Source organism: Rhea pennata, chromosome 4 (genome assembly GCF_028389875.1).
Source record: "Rhea pennata isolate bPtePen1 chromosome 4, bPtePen1.pri, whole genome shotgun sequence".
Taxonomy (NCBI): domain Eukaryota; kingdom Metazoa; phylum Chordata; class Aves; order Rheiformes; family Rheidae; genus Rhea; species Rhea pennata.
The window spans coordinates 25642732-25666709 of record NC_084666.1 but is presented as its reverse complement, the minus strand read 5'-3'; the positions used below and the strand labels follow the sequence as shown (position 1 = coordinate 25666709).

Genomic DNA, 23978 nt, shown 5'->3' with positions numbered 1-23978 from the left:
TACGCTGTCGGTGCACAGTGGAACTGTTTTCCCTTTTAAAGCCGGTCCTAAATGGGAATGCTGAGTTTCATGCCGGGTTTAACTGTTTTTGGTCCCCTGTAGAGTCCAGGGGTGCAGTCGTAGCCCTGGGAGGTTTGCCACTCGCTCTGCTACAGGCAAGCACTCAAAGTGTTTAAATTGCACGGACCTATACTACCTCAGTAACTTCCCCACCCCACACTGTTCACTGTTGCTGATTTAAGAAATGACTTTAACAGTGTTGTAGAGGGTTACATGGAGGTGTCACCTGCAATCACCAATAAAGAAAAGTAGCCCAGTAAGATATAGTTGAGCCTAGATCATGCCACCTAAGTTTAGGTACCTAACTGAGAAGCCTAATTTAAAATCTAGTCTACTCCTGTAGTTAGTATATGATAAACTTCTCATAAATTCAATGCAGAAACCACTTACCTTTTTGTTGCTAGTAAATGCTTTTCCTTTTACACAAAAATACTTCATAAATACACGCACTTCAAATACGCATACTTCTGTCTCAAGCTATGTAGAGAAATAACACACAGGATCTATTGACTGTATTTAAGCTATATGACTTCTTGAAGTTCTTATATCATTCTGTACATTACGATGATTCATTGTGTATGCTGCATATTCTATAGGATGTGAATAAGACATTAAATCGGTCTCATACGTAAGAGACAACAACGAAGCTAGATCTAGTCAGTGATTTGTTCAGGACAGTGCAAGAAAACCTGAAGACAAATTATATGACTGGTTGCCTCTCATTACCTCTAATTTGGGCCTCCATGAAAGAGTCTTTTCTTCACCTTTTGGTCCATATTGTACATATGATGTTATGACACATACATAACAAGAACTATACTTTGGCCTGAACGTGACAGTACATAAAGGAAGAATATTGAGGTCTTGCCATACATATAAAGAATAATGTGGTCCTGGATAAACCATAGCCAACCTATTATTGTTCTATTTCTTAAGAAGCTTTATAGAGCTTATTTCTTAAGCAGCTTTCCAGCACCACTCTTATGAAAAAAAAAAAAAAAAAAAAAAAAAACACAGGGAAGTGGCTCTGTTGGTGGTCACTGGTGATGAAAAGTCCAAAAATCTCCTGTCTGAGAATGAAGGCAGAGACAGCCCACACAAGTTTGCACTCTTTTAATGCACACAAACGTTATCTATTATATTGCAGTGTGCAAATATGTTAAAAATTTATGCTTTATTTATACAAACTCATGTTACTGCTGTGGTAAAAAATAGTTTGGAAAGCAGCTGAACTTGTGAACACTTACACTTCAGACTATAGTTACATTGTTGAGATCCGCATTTTCTGCCTGGTTATAATTTATAAACATGGGATTTAGTCAGGGAAAGTCTTCATACAGCTTAACTGTAATTTCCTGTGGTAAATGAAGTCTGATGAGTGAGGATATGAAATCTTGGAAAAGTTTAATCATTCTGAAGAAAGCTGTCCTACTTGATGTAGCAGAATTCATAAAACATTGTAAGAAGGATTGGCAGTATGCTAATTCTCTGTCCAGTCCAGTGTGGAAAATCCCAAATGAAGGGCTTCCACTTGAAAGCAAATGGATTTTTGCCCTTCTAATATGGTGGGATCAGGTCTCAGATCTAAGCAGATGTGGAAATATCATCAAATGTCTGACTAAGGAAATCACTTCAACCTACACATAGCTTCAATCACGTGCTTAAGTCTAACTGAAGGCAGTTGAAGTCATGGACTAACCATGAGCTGAAGTGCTTTGTTAAATCTAAGCCTAAGTGATACATAGCAATTAAACATATGTTCTCCTTTGGCACCCTAGGAGCTGCACTTAGGCAGCAAATTTGAACAGAGAACTTTTTCCTGCTGCCCCAGGGAACTGAACGGAGATGGTATATAATACTTCTTCCAATATGATAAAAATGACATGCATATATCAAATGAATGGCAATAGCACAAAAAAATTGCTGTGGAGTTAATTTTTCCATTTTTTGAGAAGTCTTATTTGTCTTCTTTTGACTATACTTCACAGGGGCCTGGTGTATTAATGGATTCTCTTTTCAGATGTTCCAGCTAAGTCTGTAGGATTAAAAAAAGCCCTATATACTGTTAACTGAAAACCTTTGCTGATGCTTCTGGGAGAAATATCTCAAGTTTTTTACATCAATGGGCTTTTTAACTTATTTTCTCCCATGTTTCTTCAGTCTGTCTATGCATGTTTGTTTCTCCGTGCACGGCATCAGCACATTCCCCACGCAGGCACAGGCAGCAGTCACACACTCTCTTGGGACCCTCTCCGGTTACAAACCCCAGAGGGACAGCCGTGAGCTATAAACATCCAAACTGTAGCTACGTGAAGGATTACAGTCAGGCATCTGAGGGACATGTATCCCTGCAGTAGCCATGGCGCATGGGGCCGTAGAAAAGCAGCAGCTTCTGTCAGAAATGCTTTGCTGTTAAAACAGCAGTTTCTCATCGCCATGTAACACTTTAGTTTCCAAAAGAGCAACTTGGTGCCTGCATAAAAACTTCCCTAAATGTTCACAGCCTGATCCAGGGCAATGCACGTATACACTAGACTGATTCAAACAAAATAGGGGATTTTACCTGTTTCTAGAAAAAGATTTGCATGATCTTTTACAATAAAGTTTGACAGCAGTAAGAACTGCCTGTGTCGATCAATTCTCATAAAGCAGCTGTAGCTGTGGTTACCTGAGGATTTGTTGGCAAAGGGCTTGTTCTTTGTACAGAAGGTTGGAAACCAAGTCCCAAATGGTGTCTCATTCAGAAGGGAGATAGCGTCTGCGTCTGTGTGGAGCACAGAGAGGAGATTTGGGCTGCATCAGAGTCCTCTGATAGCTGCTTTGTGAAGAAAGGAGCTAAACATCCAGAATCCACGGCTTTCTCTAGCTTCCTTCAATAAGAATTGGTCCTGTCAAATACATTGTACTTGACCTTCACTTCTGTTGTTCAGTGAAATGAGAGAAAATAGTAAAGTCACAAAAAGTATCAAGTTAGCAAGATGATACTGTTTTCTGAGTAATCTTGCTCCTTCACCAATACTTCTTCCAACAATTCCATAGAACAGCTGTGAATGTAGCTACAACTTTGCCACTTGATTCATTTGTATGTCAGAAAGCCTGAATACTGCAACTTACTTTTTTTTTTCTATAATCAACTGCAATTTAATTTATGAATATCCTTCAACTTCCCTGCATTGCTGAACTTTTTTGTGGGATTGGAAGGAGGGATAGGAGGGATAAAGTAATATTTCCTGAATCACGATGCAGTAGAAGTCTACCAGAGAAATATCTTGAGGCATTATAAGAGGACTCAAGGGATTATATGTCAATACAGACACTCTCTTGTGGAGAGACATGAGTTCACCTGACTGTTCTCCAAGTTAATCAAGCTGTGGTTAGCCCAACACTGAGCCTTAGCTAATAAGCCATACTAAGAGGTAGGGTATATTAACTCAGGCCCAAAGCCAAACTAGTGTAAATATAAAACTCTGCCTGCAAAAAAAACTTGTAGTTATAAAGCTAACTTTAATTCCAACTCTGCCATCAATTTCATGTATCACCTTGGGCTACTCACTGAACCTATATGTCTCAGTTCCTTACTTGCAAAGTGGGGCTAGTAAACCTGCATTTCTCCCACTCTGCATACATTAAGATTGCAAGTTGTTCTAGTAAGATCTTAATATGTACCCACACAAAGACTTGAAAAACAAATGCAATTCCATCTGGCTATGGGGCTGCAAGTAATAACACCTTTCTCAGTATGATGCTGAATGATTCTGTGCGATGGAATTGCCTGTCTTGTTTTTTATGGTACAGTACTTGATATGTTAAACCTACTGAAATACCTTTGCCCAGTCTTGTTTCTTCAAAGTCATGAAGATCTCCAGACCTTTTATATCTTGCTGCAGACCTTGCAATGACAGCTAACCACACCTCAAACACATCTAAGCAAAAAATATGTGAGAGATTTTCAAATTAGGTCCAAGTTGCTCATGATATATTTACTCATGCATTGGGTTTCACCTAGAACTACATACATCTGATGCATGGCAATTCTTTAAAGAACTGGGAAACTTTGTTAAACTGTTTATATTATTCATAGAAGCCAATGCTGCTGGTAAGATAAGCCTTAAAATTAGCAAGAATTCTCTCTTTTTCCCGTTTTCCCAATACTTTCTGCTCTTCTTCCTGTACCTTGTTCCCTGTTATCTTCGGGGCTGTTATACTCAGAGAGGACTCACCTTCTGTTTCTGACTTACTGACCTTGGAAGAGCTCCCCCAGGTCTGCCCTCGGCCTAGATTCCTTTTCCCTCTACTGTTCCCAGATCTTTTTCCCCTCCAAGCTGGAAGTGCCTTTGTGAAGACACAACCCTCCTATTTGCAACAAAACCTGTAGCCTCCTCCTAAATGCATGGGCTGCTGCTCTTGCAGCCGTTCTTGTTCTTCCACTCCAGTCTGAATGCACAAACAGCAGTCAGTAGCATCAGCCTTCAGCTTCCAGCTCTTCCTGCAGGGAACAGCTCCCCCACGCGTGGGACCAGAGAGGAGCCTTCTGATGAGCTTCTCTTACTGCAGCATAGCATTCGTCTCCCAAGACTGAAGACTAACAGCATTTCAAAATTTCCATGGAACAGGTAACCCAGAGCAGTTTAACAAATATTGATTGTTAAATCCAGGCTCCCCGCCCCCAACCTTAGTACATGCAAAGGCGATAAATTGCAATATTCAAAAATAGTTAGTGATCATCTAGTATTTTTCACAGAAATATTTGTCTTGGTGGGAACCTCTGGAGATCATCTTGCCTGACCTCCTGCTCAAAGTGGGGTTACGTCCGTCCTATAGCAGGTCAGCTGTGGTTTTATTTAGCCAACTCTGGCAAATGTCCAAGGATGGTGATGCCCCTGATTTTCCTGGCAGCTTATTCCAGTTCACTACCTAGTGAACAAGTACTCACTCCTAGTTTCCAAGTGTCGCAAACTGAACCTTCCAAGCTGCAATTTATGGCTGTTGCCCTTTGATTATACCACCTGCTGCTACCAAGAAAAAGTTGTTTTGCCATTTTTGCAACTGCCCTTCAAGTAGCTGTAGGCTGCAACCAGATCCTCCCCTAACCCTCTCTCTGCCAGACCGAACAAGCTCAGCTCCCTCAGTTTCTCCTTGTAGACCATGTGCTCCAGGCCTCCAACCACACCAGTAAGCCTTCTGCCAGACCCTCACCAGGCCCTCTCTAAGAAGCCATGTCCTCTCCATGTCCTTCCTGCATTGGGGAGCCCCAAACTGGACACTTTGTTCCAGGTGCAGCCTCACCAGGGCCAGATAGGGAGGAATAATAATTTCCCTCCATCTGCTGGCCACATTCATTCCAACACAGCTCAGCTCAGTTCACTGTTTGCCTTATTTGTGATGAGAGCACGTAACACATGGGCTTATATTCAACTTGGCACCCGCCGTAACCCCCAGGGCCTGGTGAGCAGGGCTGCAACTCAGCCCATCACCTCCCACCTCCCGCACGTGCAGGCAGCAGCCCCAGCCAGGTGCTGCACCTCGCCCTGCTGAGCCCCTTGGGATTTCGCTCAGCCCAGTCCTCTAACGTAGCGAGGTCCCTTAGGTTTGAGACACATGGCATGTCAGCCACTCCCTACAGCGTAGTATTGCCACATGCATGATTTTTTTTAAAAAAATGACAAAATGTAAGAGATATTTTAATTCTTTCAGTCACTAAAGAATTTTAACTGTATTTCTCAGCTTTCTGTGCTCATGCCTGGCTGTGTATTTCCAAGTTCTCATTCATTCCCATTCAATCCATAGACTCACTGAATTGCAGACCTGTCATCAGTCTCGTCTTGGCAGCCTGCAGCACCAGGGAAGGAATCTGTGAATATAGGATCTGTTTCCATTATCTTGTTTTCTTGTTCTTTCTTCTAGCACACAGGCTAGTAGGACTGGCCCTGAAAACCCCAGGATGCCTTTGCATCAAAGGAAAAGGATATTAGTACTTCTATTTCCCCTTTTTCAGGTTATTTCTTCTGTCTTGAATATTTATGCATCTGTGAACTGGTCTGTGCATCAAAAGTCAGATGCTGCAGGAGTTATTCCCACATGATTTCTTTCTTCACTCCCAAAAGAGTTCATTTTAACATAGAAATAGCAGTGCATACATTGTACAGTGGTGAATTATGAGGCGATGTGATGCTTTATCAGCTGCAAATAAACTATGAACTTCAGCCAAAGGAGTACACACTCATAGGAGGCTTCAGATTTTACATGGGGCTTAAGTTAATTTTTGACGAAGTTAAGGATTAGATGTCTGAACTCAGAAGTACACTTAACCACGTGAGCAGGCCCAATGAAAGCAATAGGACTATGTAGGGGCTTAAGGTTATGTATGCAGTCAATTAAATGGGCTGTTGGGTCTGTTTTGCCACTCATTGCACTTAATTCAGACTTTTCGCTGAAAGTTTCACAATGCTGCCACCTTCAGAATAGGTTAACTATAGCTTTCAAAATAGCAGCAAAAGGAAAACTCCATTTACAAAGATAGCGGGCACTGTTCTGAGCCAGCAATGTGCAGGTCTAAACAGAAATCCTACCTGAAACACTTAAATATTTAGTAAATATCAACTATGTATCAATTATTTAAGCATTTATTAAATATTTCTAGGGCTAGTTATGTCAATGAATAGTATTTTTATTTATCCTCCACTGTGCAGCTACTCTTAGTAACACAATTTTCTGAACATTTTCAAGACCTATTTCTGAAATAAACTAGACATGCTAAGAGTTCACTTCTGGAAAGTTGCACGAAAGTTGCAGGAACCTATTAATTCAAATAAGTTAAATAATTACTCAGTAAATTCTTCATGTGTCTGGAAGGGCAGCAGCAACAACAGCCAGTCAGAGATGCCTTCCAGAGCAGATATAAAACAGTGCCAACCTTGCAAACCATCTGCCCTTTCCCAGCAGTTATCACTATGCAAATTCAGAGGTAAAACATTCATGGCTCTAGATGAGAAATGGAGAAGGCCAAAAGTGTAAATTTAATCAAGGAGGATGCACTGGAAGTTGAGGAAATGTAACAGTTCCATAGGGAATTATAAATTTATGATAAAAATAAAGGAAAAACAGGCAAAGACAAGAAAAAAATGAGCCTGTTTTCAGAGGGAATGTGATTAATAGAAAACTTTAAATTATTAGAGTACTTCCTCATGAAAACCAAGTATCTTTAGGCTTCTTTATGGATTGCTACATAGACATTTATACTTCTCAGTCTAAACACTTGCTATAATATTAAACACAATGGATAAAGATTAAAATTCAAGAATAATTCGCGAATAGATAAAACCAGCTTTAAAATAAGTTTTAAGGATAAGAAGTATTTTGAGATTATATGCATGTGATATGATTTAAAAACACCTTCTTTGTCTCCTATTTATGGTTTATCCTGTAAGATTTTGACTTAGTACACGTTCACTTCTGTGCATTGTGACTATGCTTCTGAATGCATTTAACATCTGGAACAGTTGCACTATTAATATTGCAAAAGCTTCCATCTGCTCAGCTTTCAGGTCCTTGCCCACTGCTTGTGCTACATCCTCCCCCTGAGCAACTCACTCCCAACTGCTGAAGTCTTCTCCATTCCCAGCAATTCATCTTTCTCTTTGTTTCAGAGAAAAGCCCAGTTGTTTTTCAGGTCCCTGTGGTAATTTTGGTAAGGGAGAGGTCTTACTAATGACATTATATGCAGAGTGGATGGGTAACATTTGTTCTCCTTAGCTGTTTCCATTACTCTCTCCTCAGAGACTGTACCAGGATGCACAAGGTGAGAAAATAAGAAGCATTTGTCACAACCTTTTGCATACTTTTTACAAAGCCAAAATTACTCAAATATTTGCCTTTAAGTAGATTCAAAATCCAGAAGTCTGAGTAGAAGAATGAAAGCATCTGAAACATTAGAATAACTTCGGTAATGTTAAAAACTATAAATTTTATAAAATTACTATTGTAATCACTACAAAAAATACAGAATTTCAAATGCACTTTTGGGTAGCTGCACTGCTGGCTACCTGTCTAATGGCACACAGGCAGTCATATATAGCAGGCACCATAGGCAATGGCCTTCAAGACAAAGAGGTCCCCCGCAGAACGAGAGCATGCTTGCACAAGGGAAGCGTACAGCTGACAAGGCTCTGCTCCTTTTCCTGCCCCCTCCTACCATTCCTTTCTCTGATGGTTATTGCTGCCTGGAGCCTCCTGTGCTCACACCCCCTCCTGCAGATGCTGCTGCTTGCAGCTGCAGCCCCCCTTGGCGGGCACCATGCAGAAGACACTGCTCCTGGCCTGGGCTGGAGCAGGAGGCTGCAGCATAGAGACCATGCCAGGCCTTCCTCCACCTCACAGCACCATCTACCAGCAAGCAGAGTAAAATGCTACTGTGGAAAACAGCAATTCAGCAAAGCATCACAGACCTTTCCTTGACAGCAGGCTTTCACCCTCCTACTAACAGGAGCTGAGACAATGTTTAGAGTGAAGAACTCAGACCTTTTGCTACTCCTTAGAGTAATGAGCTTCAGCTAACAGGTAAATTATGTGTAGTAACAAGGCCCAGTACATAACACATTCAGACTACACATGGCTTTAGTAATCAAAGCTCTTTTTGAGTAAGACTTCAAAGGGTTCTGGAAGCCAGGTACAGTTTGCAGCATACAGACAGAGACCGTGGTAGAGCACATGACGTTACCAGGCACTAAGCAGCTTCAGGAGAGCTACCCGGCTGATAGGCAAAGGCTGGAATACAGTGCATTAAAAGAGAAAGGCCTGGAGCTGAAAGGTACTGCACCCCTTCTTACAGCTACCTGAAGCAGGCACAAACAGCCCCAGCAACCAGACTGAGATAAGAACAAGTTCTATTTAAAAAGAGAACAAAGTTGAAGCTAAGAATTTATTTTTAATACTTCCCCACCACCACCTTTTTCCTACCCCTGCAACCTGAATTTTATTTTCTTTCCACAATTCAAAGCTCACTTAGTCGGCATTTTGTCACCTGTAGTGTCCACAATAGAAAGCCTCAGTAAAACCAGTTTGAAGTTGACATTTTAGTACACATTTATTACATCTCACCACTGTACTTTAAGTGCATTAAAGATGTCAAACTGCAACTTGGGAGTTTCAGATTGGCCATCAGGAAAAGGTTAGTACAGCACTGGAACATTCCCAGTGACTGGGGTGTACCCATCCTTAAAGGCCTTCAAGACACTAGAAAAAGCTGCAGCTGGCTTGTCAACCCGGTGGTTATGACTTCCTCCTCAGAGCAGTACTATGAACAACCTCTGAAGGTCCCGAAGACTTACAGGATGCCTGCGGGCTACTTTTGGAAGAAAGTTACATTTACCACTTAGTCCATTTTGTTTTCCAGCAGAATGTTTATTCTCATTAAGGACAAGGAAATATCAACCAACAGCTCAATTTACAGACACAGATTAAACAAGCCCTGTTAAGCATTTTCTACTTAACATGTGGAAAAAGAACAAAACCAGAAGTCTAAAGACATCTGATGTGTCCAAACCGTTCACGTTAAAACTTGAGCTCATGCTTTAGCATAAGCTCAACCATTGTTGCCTCTGTGTATAGCAAAGGGTGGAAACAATTCAAATTACTGGAACAGCTGTGTTTAACAAATACTGAAGCACTGAAGATTAGACTGCATTTACTGGTGTGCTATTAGACTGCTTTCCTTGCATCTCTTCAGATTCTCAGGCAGACTTGCAGAAAGCCACGGCAGAAAAACGAACTTCTCCTTTTTCACGTTCTGTAAATTGTCTGCATATCTTAGCAGAATCCTGGAAGAAGAAAAGCTATTTAGATTCGCAGAATACCGATGCTGGTCTAGATCCCCAAAGGCTGTGTAGCTTTCTACACTGGGTCACTGCAACTTAATTAGTATCTAGTACTACCAACAGGTACATATATTTATCAGACATCTAGTTCCGTGGCACAATACTACCTTGTTGCCACAGCATGAGAAGCACTAGCTGCTACAGCAAGCAGGCACAGAAAGCTGCCGCGATACTCTGAAAGCATGCCTCACCATTTCAGAAGCCTAGTTGCCTGGGAAACATGCAGCTAGTGAGAAGTCCTACCTTCAATAGCAAGTCATCTGAACTTGTGCCATGGTTTACAGGAAATGGCATCCTCCCATCTGTGAAAGAAAGTCTTGCATCACTAAGTACACTTATTATTTTCAAGTTAGAACTCAGCATAGTAGGCCCAAGAAATAATTACCCACATGAAGATAGCTGGACAAGTTCAGAATACAGTATCAACATATAGTTTGTGAGAGAAAGACTGAATAGTTTCAGCTCTACATGAGACGACACATTTTACTAGGGTCCTGGGCCTACAATGCAACCCACCTTACATTAAGGCACTCAACAGAAGGTTCTTATTTTGTATCCTGAATTGGTCAAAACCCTTAGTGAAGCTCAGCTAGCAGCAAACCTTTATCCTGAACACTTACAGTGCAAAATAACCCAAGCCTAGTCAAACTCTAGTTAGATTCTCAGTGCCTTACCCAATTCATACAGATGTCCATCCACATTGACAAACAGGATGAAGTGGAAGTTCACGCTGTTGTCATCAACCTTAAGACAGACCATTGGATACATTCGTTAGGTTAAAAAAAAAGAAAAAAAAAGAAAGAAAAAAGGAAAAAAAAAGAAAGCCTACTATACAGTCTGAACCCTACTTGTAACTACAAGAGCTAGAACACCTTAGGAAGTTCTCCCAAGACAGAGGAAATCAACAGTAGAGGACTGTTCAGTCAGATAGCTGTTCAACAAGACAGGACCATCAACTTAGGTCAGCTGAAGCTCTGAGGCAAGACCAATTATTCAGATCTCAAAGTCAAGAGATTCTTTATGTCAAGCTCCAATAATCTTACCATAGTCACATTTTCAGTACATATCCAGGAAGTCTTGACTCAAGTTTTCCATGCATTTTTGAGGAAGAAACCCTGCACAAGCATTCATCCATTAGTTAGTCATTTCTCCTTCCCTGTGAGCTGCAAGTGATTTGCCAGACCTAGAACTTTATTGCTCTACCACCTTCAATACCCATCCCTCCATCCTAGATTTTGCTCATTCAACTCTTACCCGACATTGTCCTTCTTGTGCAACAGAATTGTGGACATCTTGTATGGCCTTAAGAGAAAGCAGACATAGGTTACTATAGCCCTAAGCACTGAGAGCTATCAGCAGTTTGTATAGTTCATATACCTTATTACTTGCAAAACGCTTAGCTCTCTCTTCAGGAGACAAGTCAGCTGTTTCATCAAGAAACTTCTTCAGGGCAGATCCCTCATCTGCACAAAGCAACCAAAAATTTTATTCAGCATAGGTTAAAAAAAAAAAGAATTACTATTCAGGTGTAGCCCACAATACACAATGCTTATTATACTAACTAGAAGTCACTGTGCCTGGAACCATCTTTAGCACAAGTACATTTCTACTGCCACTTAAAGTGGAAGTAAATTATTTATCTGAATCTTCTGATGACAAACCACAAACAGTAAGAAATCCAGTGCCTCAGGATACTTTAGGACTTGTCTAGAGTATAAGTCCTGGGACTGACTTGCAAAACTTGGCTTTTGCTATGCTCCCCTATGTTTGGCAGAAGTGCTTAGTCACATCTTGCACAGAACTTCAAGATAGGCATCAGTAGTAAAGTATCAGTAGGATAAATTAAAATTCTGCCTTTTGGTACAATCTCACTGCCTTCAAATGTACATGTGCTTGTGCATGCCAAGCTTTGGTTTTCTAGTGCATGAATAAGCACCAAGTACTAAGACATGCTACCTGAATTCGTAGTACCGAATGACAGATATGACGTCATTTGAAGGGTGTGCCATTTCAGATAATCTTTTCAAGAATGAGGCAATATTAGCCTACCATACATATTCTCCTTTGTAAAGGAAGGAATCCCACACCTCTCAAAAGGCTTTGAGTTTTCCCCCTTATAACACAAAGTTATCTTATATTCTGCAGACCTCTGGTCTTTAAGAGGTAGGATATATTGTATAATAATAAATTATTTCCTTAACTCAGTGACAAATCTTTTGACAAGACCTAGTAATCCTCTCTCCCAGGAAACTGTTTCCAGCCATCACTTACTAGGCCAGTTTTATACCCTCTTCCGTCAGATGAGAGAACAGTTCTGGTTGCTCTTAGGTAACAGTCTTATAGGCCCATATCATCCTATGCTATTTTCACATGGGAAGGTCAACCTACCAGTTTTACAGGCTACCCTGAGCAAGTCTGTCTTGGACATGTAAATGGCATGAAGATAGTATCCATCCATTCAGGTTACATTAACAGTATCAATAACCACTTCTGAATAGGATAATTCCTAACTGTAACAGACTGTCCAGTCCTATTGCTTGCCTTTTCCCTTTGCAGACCTGTTACTGAAGCATTGCTCACTACAAGGACAGAGGATTGCAGCTACCAGGCAGAAGTAAAAGCCTGTAATTACTCCTGTAATTCAGGCAGTAGGTGAGACCATGTTTCTCAGCAAGGGCTGAAAAACCCACTTACCAACAGAAGTAGCACAGCATGCTTTAATTTGGCTTGCCAAAGCACAAAATACCTCACGCAGTCTTCTATAGCCCCTACCTACTCAACTTCCCTGTTTAAAAGAAAAATGAAATTCAAGCATCTCAGAACATTCATACTCACCAAGTTTCAGTTTGTCTTTGTTATTAGCAACTGCATGTATCAGACCAATTGTCCCACAGGAGTTACTAACAGTCTGCTTCAGAAAATACACCTTGGAACTGATTTCTTGGTCCTTTATTTCCTCAGTCTGTTGTTTCCTGAAGTTCTCATGCTGTAAACACGCAATTGTTTTGAGCATTTAGCCACAGTGATTTCTTTGTTGGGAAAACTAGTAGGCAAGTCAATTGTGCAGGAGAGGCAATAGCAAGACTGGACAGAGGAATTACCCAGAAAGTCATCTTTGTGGCACAGGTCCCATGAACCACCCTATGTCTATACTGGATGCAAGCCAAATCTTAATGGACTACCCGCATGACTCAGTCATATTCAAAGGTGCTGTACTTGGCCTCTCCATCTGTTCCATATGCTGGAAATAGCTGGGGGGGGGTCACAGCATGTAACAGACAGGAAATGGAAGAGCCTCTCTCAAGGATACCTTGGTCCTTTTAGTGATGCTGCTCAGCACATCTCCACGTTTGCCTTCATACCTTTAGGTAGCTTTCCTCCATGACTACCTCACCATCACAACAGTGACTGACAAGTTTAAAATCCATCACTATCTGGAGTGATCTCATCACTGCATCCTCAGCATCAGAGCTGGACTAAATGCATCAGTGATGCGCAAGTACCATAGGCCTCCCCAGACTGGCTCGGCACAGAAGCAGAACTGCCATTACCGCACAAGCAGTGGCGTCCCCCGGCCTGCCAGGGTGACAGCCGGAACCCCGCGTGGCGGCAGCACGGCACGGCACGCCCCACGCGCGGCGGCAGGGCGGCGCCCGCCCCGTCGGCGCCGCGGGAGGCGGACGGCAGCCTACCTGCGCCGTGAGGGGGAACAGCAGGAGCAGCGCGCAGGCCGGCGCCGGCACGGCGCCCAGCGCCTCCTCCTCGAAGCCCAGCACGTCCACGAAGCGCCAGCCGGGGCCCACGCCCAGGCGGGACAGCACCTGCAGGGGGCACAGCGAGCCGCTACCGCCGCCGCGCCCCGGTGACACAGCACAACGCGCCGCCGCCGCCGCGCGGGGAGGGAGGGAGCGAGGGCAGGGCGCGGCCCCGGCCCCGCTCCGCAGGTGCGGGGCCCGCGGCCGGCTGGAGGGGGCGGGCGGGAGGGGCGCACGCAGGGAGGCGGCGGGGCCGGCGGCGCGCGCGGTCCTGCGACGGGCACTCACTTTGTTCAGCATCTGGAAGACAATAGGGAGACAATAGGTGTGAGCGCCGAGAGGCTCGACGCCGCCACCCCCTCCCCAAGTGCCCCCCCCCCCCCCCGCGGGCGCGGGCCCCGCCGCCCCTGCGCACCTCGGGGTTGATCTCCATGGGCTGCCACGCCATGGCTGCACGACGGCGGCGAGGATGAGGGGGATGAAGGCAGGCTGCGCCCCAGGTACGGCGATCCCTCCGCGACACAGCCCGCGCACCCCCGCGGCCGTCGGCGCTGCGGCGCGGAGCCGCCCACCCGGCTGCTATATAGCGGCGGGCCGGCCCACTCCGCGCCGCGGCGGGGGGAGAGGGAGGAGCAGGGCACGACCAAGGCGGGGGGCGGCGGGGGGGGGCTCCGCCGGGCCGCGACGGGGCGGTAGCGGGGACCCTGGAGGGTCGCTGTGCCGGGCCGCGAGGGGGGCGTGCGGCTGCGACCCCCGGGCAGCGGCAGCCGCCGGGAGACCCGCGGGGCGGGGAGGGGGGGCGCTCCCGTCGCTTTGGAGCCTGCCCTCCCCGGGGGGGCGGCCAAACGTTGGTCCTCCTCGGTGGGAGCAGGAGAGCCTAAGCAGGCTGTGCTGCAGCAGGGACCCAGGCTCGTCTTACGCCGTTATCGAGAAAGTGCTAGAAATACTCGGGGCTCAGCTTCCCTCAGCATCCTTCCCCCCCACACACACCCCAGAGGCTTCTGCAGTTTTTCACTGCTTGTGCTTCGTGCCCTAATCGCTGTTACCTCGTATTCTAGAGGGATTAAATTCCAGGTGCACGCACAATTTGGGTTTAGGCCACTGGTGCATGATGCAGGCTGGTGGATCGCAGGCCAACACCTTTCCCCTGAGCAGAAGGGCCGGGCGGAGGCCACAGACCCGCATGAACCCCGCTGGCCGCGTAGCATCCGGGCACATGGCAGCGCCAGAGGGTTCGGCTGCTGCCACGTTGCTAACAGCGTACAAAGCAACGCGTTTCTCCCGGCACCAGACCTTTGTTCGCCTTGAAAGCATTTATCTGCATTTGTGTGCCTGAAAGGTCACTAATTCTTCGACCTTGCAGTGTGTGTGTCGTATGAAGTATGTGATAGTTTCAGTATTCAATATAATTGCTAGATTTAAAAAAAAAAAATCTAACAATATCATGAAAGTGTCATGAAATATGTCTGTCAGCTGATTGCATCTCTGCAGTTTGAATCAACAAATTCCTGTCTTTATGTTCAAGTAGAAAAACTGCTCAGTGAAGTTAATTTAAAAAATATTGGGCTTTTTGTCTTTTATTCAAGATTTGATAGTTTCAACATGCAATGTCTTTGGACTAGAAAATCTCTTCCTGAACAAGAAAACAAAACCAACCTATCTGAAGTATTAGATGTAGCATGGAATTCAAACAGCCTTTCAGATTTTGCTGGTAAACAGCCAGCAATGTGAATTATGCAAAATAATGAAGAGATACTTCACAGTTATCTTTCAAAACTAAAGCAAACACTGAATAAAAGAATGCAATCAATTGAATGTTTGCAAAATGTTTATTTTGATGTCTTTCTGTGTCCTCCTGCCCTGTTTCAAGATGATTTGGACCCAGTGTGGCAAAATTTCTAAGCAAAATTTCTCTTTGAATTGGGACCTTAAACTGAAAGACAGGGAGAAGTTTAAGATTTAGAAAATAATTTTCTTATCCTGACACCAGAATCTGAACCCTGAGCCAGTCCAAGTCCCTGTCTTCAGCTGCACTGTCTACACCGTCCTGGAAAACACTCACCTCTCCAGGTAAGACCCTCAGACCTGGACCTTTCCTCCTTTTCCTGTAATATGACTCACTTCCCAATAGGAGGATGCAAAGAAAACCCATTCTTGGAAATCACCTTAACTCCCTTTCCCCTTCCTCCTAAACAAGCACCCTGTGACCTTAACCTGCTGGTGATGGCCAGGGCCAGGTGCAGCAAGATGCACGTGTGCACAATGGTGTGCACGGTGGGGCTGTGCACCACTGCTTCCCGTGGGAACCCCTTACTGCCAGTCGGTGCTTTCCTGGTAACTGCCCCTTTGCAGGCTCTTGCCCTACAGTGTGTTTGAGGTTTTCGAGATTTCTTGAAAGAGTGAAGTATCTCTGCTGAGCTGCCTGAAGGCATTTTTTGCAGGTCAGTTATATCATAGGAGTTTGCTGGAGAGAGATTGACCTATTTAGAAATGAAGAGTACTCAAAGAGCTGCTTAAATTGTATGTGGCTAAGGCAGCCCTGACATAAGTCATAGTGTAACTAAGGTGGTATTCATCCACTTACCATAGGGACAGCTAGGCTCCCTTCACAATCAGTAGTGAGAAGAAAAGATCTGAGAGCAAGGGTCAGTGGTCCAAATGGAGATGTCAACTTTAGGCTGAGAAAAATTGTGTTCTAGAAACACCAGTTTCTCTCCATTGACTATAATGGGAATCTACAGGACCCAACTCAGGTGTAGAGGTCTACTGTGTTTCATTGGATGGCTCCAATCCTAACTGCCTGGAAATGAAAAAAGAATATGCATCTTTACCAATTATTTTACATAATTAAAGTTATGATAATGTATGTTTGAAATATAAATTATGACATATGGTAAGGACAGACTTTATTTTTTGTTTTGGAAATTTTCAGTAGTTTTATTAGGGATTTCTGTAGGACTGCCATAAGCCTGGTAAGGCAAGCAACGGTTTGCAAGGATTACATATGCATAGCTTACTGAAAGCATGACAGGCTTTTAGCCTGTTAGGTATGTGGCTGTGAAACAAGACAATTTCCTTCCATTTACTAGAATGCAGTACTAGTATGTAGTAAGTAACTGGAAAGCTAGTATATCATAATCTTCATCTTCTACTATTAATGTTTTCCATGTTAGTATATCTACACACATCTATGCTTGCACCATCTAAAGGACAGATGTAAGGGAATTGCTCGCAGTTGCATTTATATGCAAGTTCCACTAAATGAATACAGTATATTCTCTATACTGCTGCTCCAGCTGCACCACCGAATGTATACTTAGCTTTTCAAAATGAAAATGTTGGGATTAGCTGAAGAAGACCTTTCTCACAGATTAGATGCTTGTGAAAACTCATTGTCTTAAGGTACTAAACATAAAACATGACAAAAATCTGAAACTGTCATTCAAGTGACAGTGGGCATCAGGGTTCTGCATAAGATAGTAACATCCTCCCTTTTCTTCTGGTAAACTGCCTGGAACAGAGCAATAATTCCTGTATATTAGTGCCCCAGCCTTCCCTTCAAACATCAGAGATATCAAGAGGATAAACACAAATGACTGCTATTATAGCTGGCCTGTGTCCATGAAGGCTTTGAATAGGAAAAGAGGTGTGTGCCTCTATTTCCGAATTGCAGATAGGTTAATTTAAATATTTCTGTGAAGACTCCCAGTGACTGCAGCCCAGCACTATAGGGTAATGTAAGTTGAATTACTGCTCAGCACCTGACTGTAGACAGCTGCTCTCCAAGTCAATGAGCCAGGAGCTCTGGGATAGAACGTCTACAAGGTGACAGTTGTAAAAGAGGGTGTAAGACCAGGAACTGAAAGAAATTTGAAGCAGCTCAGAGCTGAGATGGGATTAGGGGAAAGAGAAAAAAAAGGCAAAATTTTTTTTGCTTAATATGGGCTCCTGAGGTTGGAAAAGTATCTTCTCCTATCCCCTTCTGCACAAGGAGGGGATGTATTGACTGAGAGATAGCTAAGGATTACTGAAGTGGAGAGATGCTGAAGGATGTAAACTCCAGGTCTAACTTATGATGAAGCTCAATTGGAGAAGAGTGACACTGAAGCTATGCAGATGAAAGTCAGGCTGCTGAAAGGGGCTGTTTCTGCCAAGGACTACCTCTGCATGTATTGAGTGCCAGCAATGACTCTGCAACTGCTGTGAACTACAGCCAAGTTCTCCAGCACATAAAAGCAAGCCCTACCAAATGTAACTGCTCTTATGGAAATCTGTAGGTGGAGGTGTTCCCTGAAGTACAAAAATGTAGTTTTAGAAGTCTGTCTTGAGAGACTCAGTTCTGAAGAGTATGGCCTTGGTTTTCCTGAAGTCAGATTTGTCTGGCAGGATGCTGAAGATTCTTCACCTTGTTCTTCTGCAAAATCATGCCCAGCATACGGTGATGATGTCTGTCAGAGACACAGCAATGGTATGCTTTACTTCACAGCAAAAGTAGGTCAAACAAAGAGTAAACTCCTTTCTCTTTCCCCTAAGAAAGGCAGGAGAGATGAACTGTTGACATGAAAATATTTGTTTCCAACCAAATGTTTTCACTTCATATGCAAGCTTGCAGGGCTTGTCTCAATGGAAGAGGAAGACAGTATATTGAAATCTGAGTAATCTGTATGTGTCTTACTTTCCTCACATTTCCTTCATTTGACCTTAGCAAGTGACCCTTTTTCCTCTATAAGAAAGAACAATCCATTCTTCCTCTACCTTTGTTTAGTTAACCTGTTCTTTCTTAAGCACAGGATTCTTACCTACAAGTATAAAATACATCTCAAATAATAGGACCTCATTCTGTGAGATGCGTTAGTGTAATACACATAATGGCTAATGTGTGATGCCTGGACAGTATCTGTAATAGGGGCTTACATTCCTACTTACATTTTCATCCAGTCAATGCTTTCCCCAGATTATCAGGTACAAGAGAAAACAAGAGAAGTCCTATGAATAAAGCTACTGATCTAAAGAGGTGTAAATGACCGCATTGCATTCTTGCAGTATACTCTCTTGTATAACACTATGCCTTATTTTTCTTCTTGAATGATCATAGAGTAGAATAGAATTGGTAAGGTTGGAGGGGACCTCTGGAGATCATCTAGTCCAACCCTGAAAAAAGTGGCCCATATGGGGATCAAACCTATGACCTCGGTATTATTAACACCACGCGCTAACCAACTGAGCTAAACCTAAGCCCCAATGTGTGTTCTGCCAAACCATCCTGGGGTGAACTCAGCCTGCTCCTCACCTGTAGTCTTGAGTTGGTTCACTTACAATTTAATTAGCAGACCCTACTCTTAGACTTGGTCTTGAATACTCTTCAGCCAGTGAATAGTACCCAGAAAACATTCAGAGCCTCTCCTTCAAGACTGCTGGGAGAGTTTACTTCAGATAGACTGAGTTGCCTGTGAAATAAAATAAAAAAACTTCTCCAAATCAACTTCTGAGCACTATCCACTCTTATGTCTGAGATGAGTAGGAAAAGAATAGATCTGAGGAGTGCTGTCAGTCAACTAAAAGGATACCAAGACAGGGACTCGTTAGTGCTTTAAGGAGGTAGAGCTGCCCTTCTTCAGGTATAGTTGCATGTGGCTCACAAGCACCACATAGGCAAGCTTGGGACTCCAGATGGTTTGCTTTGGGTGCTCCCCAAGGGTTAACGAGCCCTGGGTGCACCACGGCCACCACACAGTGGGTAGGGCCTGGGGACACATCCTCCTATGACCCCGTGACTGACTAGCCCAGACAAAGGAGAAGGGACACCCTAGACATTCGGAGCCATTCCTGTAGAACAACCTATTAATGGGCACATTGTTATCCACGGGGCAGCGGGGCAGCGCTGGGGGCTGAGCACCAGGTTGTCTGTTGAGATGCACACTGTTACTGACTAGAGCCTACAGCTTCGGGTATGTTGGGGCTGGCACTGTTTTGACTCGGTGTAAAAGAGAGTACACCAGCGCCAGCCACCTAGGCTTGTGGTGGACTTGGACCCACTCGTCAGTGAGGACACCCCTGATGTCAGTGGCATGGTAAGGAGAATCTGGGGAAAACTCTACAGGAGGGGTGGCCCATAAAGGGCGAGAGTGGTCACTGTACCGTGCACCCCTTGTTTGAGAATCCAGGGAAAACTCTACCGGAGGGGTGGCCCTCAAGGAAAGGGCAAGAGCGGTTGTAGTATCGTGCACCTGTGATTTAACTGTAGAACTCTGATATGTATATGTATTTTCAGTTCTGTTGTATTTCTGCCTTTACTGTACTTTTAGCTTTGTTATAACCTCTTATTTCCAATAAATTCTCTCACTTGACAAATGAGTCTCTTGAGTTCAGTGCAACTAATCCCAGAGCCTGAAAGAATCCCGGGTACCCCTCTATTGGTGCATCACAGTGGGGCCAAGGAAAAGGCATGGACCGTCTGCCATCTCCATCCTCAGGAATGAAACCTTTCCAGGGAAAAAGCAGAAAATACGTCCTAGAGGGCTGCTGAGGAGGGACCTATCTTCTTGACCAAGTTTGTTGTCACCTGTGTTTTCTTTCCGTGTCAGCATGGCTGTGGTGTTAATCAGGGGAATGTGAGGCACAAATAAAGAAGTTAGCCTGCCTGCTGTTTGATGAGGTTAGAGGGAGGGCTCTGCCAGAATGAAACAGCAAAACCTAGTGTGTCCGTTGCACAAAAAAGAGACTCTTCCTGCTTGCTTAAAAACAGAGGCACCCGTAGACAAGGCCTCTAATGTGAAAGGGTTTTATTGTGAAATGTTGTCACTCCTCCAGTTCAGCAGCACAAACCATCTTGCACTATGTCCTAGAGGGTTGGTTTCTCTCTCAGAATTTTGTGGAGAGGAAAGGGGTCGTAGTGATGGGAATTAATTCAGGTAGTGGTGGGATTAACTCGAAACAGAGGTTCTTCATCCTATCTTTTTTAAACAAATGAAGACCCTTAGTGGAATGTTAATGTAGTTGACACTGGAAATAAGTGAACAACAAAGCCTCCATTATAAAAAGGCCATTTAAGGCCATTTAGCTTAGCTCAGTCACAGAATCATGAAAGATGCTTGCTGTCCTAGACATCTGACATGGTCCTGTACTCTTACTGTGTCTAATGAGTAGTTTTCTGGTGAAATGTTTCTATTTGGTATACATATATACACACACACACACATATATATATATATATGCGTAATTTTGTATATATGTACCCGCATGGATATAGATTGCAAGAGAAGTGTGCTTAGTTCAACCTCTGCCCCTAAGTTCTGTTGAAAACTCTAGTTCTATAACAAAAATGTCATACGTAATACAAACTACCTTAAAGCCCTATACATCAATGGAGACGTGCATGCCACAATATTTGCATGAGTTTGTGCCAAAAGATTTGCTTCCTGACCTGCGTGTGCACACTCTGAGAAATGTAGTGTTTTTGTTTTTAATTAGAAAAACTCGCTGAAGTAAAGCTTAACCACACAATTCGTGAGACGTTCAAGCATGGTTCTTCTGCAAGAGCTGCGTCACCTGGGGAGCTCTCCTGACACAGAGCTAGTGATAACCCAGTAAGGGAAGCCCAGAGCCTGATGTCCCTGCAGAACCCTGAGACCTGCCTGTTTATCTAGTCCCATCCTGAAGCGGGCTGGCTATGGAGTACTGCATGGGAAGGTAATTTTCTGCATCAGACTCATTGCCAGGCTCCCCCTCCTCATCGCTCCCTGAAGCCTCTGGAGTATCTCAGAGCTCCGAGCCACATGAACGTACCTATTTTTGGCGTGCCGCTCAGGAAGCCTGGTGACTCAGGAGTGACTCAGACTAGCAGAGCTCTGTCGCTTTCTTGATGTGACTACAGTAGATCTAAAGCCTTACAGACCTAGATTTGAGCTGCTCTTGCGTTTTTGCTCTCTAACAGTGCATAGAAGCATTTAACAAATCCCTTAGTCATGCTAGAGAAATTCAATACGCATTTTCTAGCCTCCAAGATTTTCACTGTCTTGGCTGTACTGATTCCAGCGTTAATTACAAATTAACAGTAGCTCTTCACTTGTGCTCATAAAATCAGCCTCTGGTTTCAAAATATGTAAGAATGAGATTTAACCCCACATTAATAACCACTTTCTGGTAGTACAGCTGGCAGAATGTAATCCTTCAGTTAAGCCTTAATTCTGTCGCAGCATTTTCCATATGGTGACCATCCAGTGCACTGCTAATAAAAAGCAGTTGTGTTGTACATGGTGCTTTTACCAGCTGGGGGACAGAGCACTGCAGAGGCCTGGCTGCTTTGATACTCTGGTGTATGTCTTTGGCTGAAAGTTATTAGCACTGGCTCAACTGCAAGCAATTAATATTAAAAACACAGTGAAACGAGCCCAGTGGGGACATACCCTCCCTTCTAGGCTTGCCTTTGCCTTGAGCAGCTCTCAAAGTGTAACTCTGTACTGCATTGTGCAAATCTTCAGAGGCTGGTCTCGGAGCATCAGCAAAGGGGAGAAAAGGGAAGATTTTTTCCTCTCTGGAAATTTTGCTCTGGGAATTTTTCCATGCTTTTCAAGGAGGAGAGAATTTCCACCAGCACCACCCCCATCTTCAGAGAATGTGTAGACAATGTTTGTCACTGATGGAGACAGTCTCGCTGATGGAGAATCTGTTTTCCCAAGGGTTCAGTTTAACAGCATTTTTGGGGAGTGTTTACTCAAAACGAATGTAGATATGAAGACTGTCATCATTTGGCCCTTCAGTCTGATTTATTTTAGTGGAGGTGTTTAGCTTGTGAATGCATATACCAAAAATATTTAGATGGTGAGAGGAAATACACTGCAGATCACAAAAACAATAGGACTGTATCGCATTCTGCAGCTGTAAATAGAAACACAAAACATGCAACCTTTTCCAATGTATGTTTATACACATAGGGCAAAATTCCTATTGAGTGAATTTGCAGTCTGGCTTTTTCTAGCTGTATTTAGAGCATTATACACTGGACTTTTGTCTCCCTTGTTTCAGAGACAAAGCAATGGCCTTCTGGCCTTCTGCTGTAGTTAAGCCTAGTGTTTCCAGTTTTATCTTATCTTCCTATGCCCTTAAATCAGGTTTATTAGTGGATGCAAATGTGAATATAGATATGAATGGGATAGCCATTGAATTTCCTGACTGGCCTCAGTGGCACTGTATCACTGCACTGCCTCGAAGCAGTGGCTCACTTGCCCTTAGGTGTCCGTAACCTACTCGAAGGTAGGGAGTACCGGGGACTGAGAGACGGGTACTGCCAGTGATGGTAAAGTGTTTAAAACTTCTAAGCGGCGCTTTATGTTGTGCTGTTTGCACCTTTGTCTTCTCAAACTGTGGAAAACTGGTAGCCTCAAACGCAGGCTGCATTCCAAAACTCCTGTTTCATATTCCCGCGTTCACAGGTGTAGGAAAATCTTGGAGCCCACATGCTCCAGGAGCCATCAGAAAGCAGGGCTATTGTTTCTCACGTTCAGTTTATGCATCCAAGACAAGAAAATCTGGCTAGACATTAATTTTGCAAGTTCCTCTACTTAACTGCCTATAACCACAGGCCCTGCTCTTACAAGACTTTTGAATACTTTTGTCTGCCAGAAGCACATAAAAGAGTAAATGGAGTTTGCTGAAAAGTGGAAAACTCCACTCTGAAAGCACCCACTGCCTTCTATCAAAGTGCCTAAACAGCTGCCGTAGGATTGAGAAGCTGTGCACTAATAGCTGTTTTCTCTTACAAACAGCCTTCACTTTCCTGGCTGCTGTAGGTAGAAGGAAGTTCAAAACAGGTTGTTTTCCTGCAGTGATCCCTTAGTACATGTAAAGTCTTATAATTCTCCTATTTCAAATATTGTGATTGCTTGCGAACTAGCACTGTCATCGTACTTGCCTCCCTGAAAACCGCCCTATAATGCTAAAAAAGATGGCGCTGCCCAGGTCTGGATGAGTGAGGAGCAGGATCAGTGCATAGGGTTATGGGGGAGTTTGGGTGGCCTGCAGGCTGCAGCCTCCTCGGTGCTCCTCCTTCAGGAATTCCCACTATACTGCTGTGCAACAGGGAAAGGAGAGACCAGAGAATTACCTCTACTCAAATATCTAAGAGATTATTGTTTATAACTTACTTTACAACAATTCTCAGATGCAGGACTTTGCACTGCTGAAGAACTAGATAGAGGAAGAAACTTGGAAATTATTATTCTGCTTTGCCTGGCACATCAAGAAACAACAAATTGCTGGCCCTAGGCTTACCTGTAAATTGCTCCAGACTGAA

General features: G+C 43.7%; 1 protein-coding gene across 1 annotated transcript; it reads right to left on the bottom strand.

Annotated features, from left to right (window-relative positions):
- Positions 1-9438: 9438 nt before the first annotated feature.
- UCHL1 (ubiquitin C-terminal hydrolase L1) lies at positions 9439-14255 on the bottom strand. Its single transcript, XM_062574605.1, has 9 exons — positions 14103-14255; positions 13976-13987; positions 13625-13753; positions 12768-12918; positions 11310-11395; positions 11187-11234; positions 10607-10676; positions 10176-10234; positions 9439-9875 (listed from the first exon to the last, which is right to left on the bottom strand). The coding sequence occupies exons 1-9, from the start codon at positions 14133-14135 to the stop codon at positions 9789-9791; spliced, it is 675 nt and encodes a 224-aa protein (XP_062430589.1). The 5' UTR covers positions 14136-14255; the 3' UTR covers positions 9439-9788.
- Positions 14256-23978: the final 9723 nt, after the last annotated feature.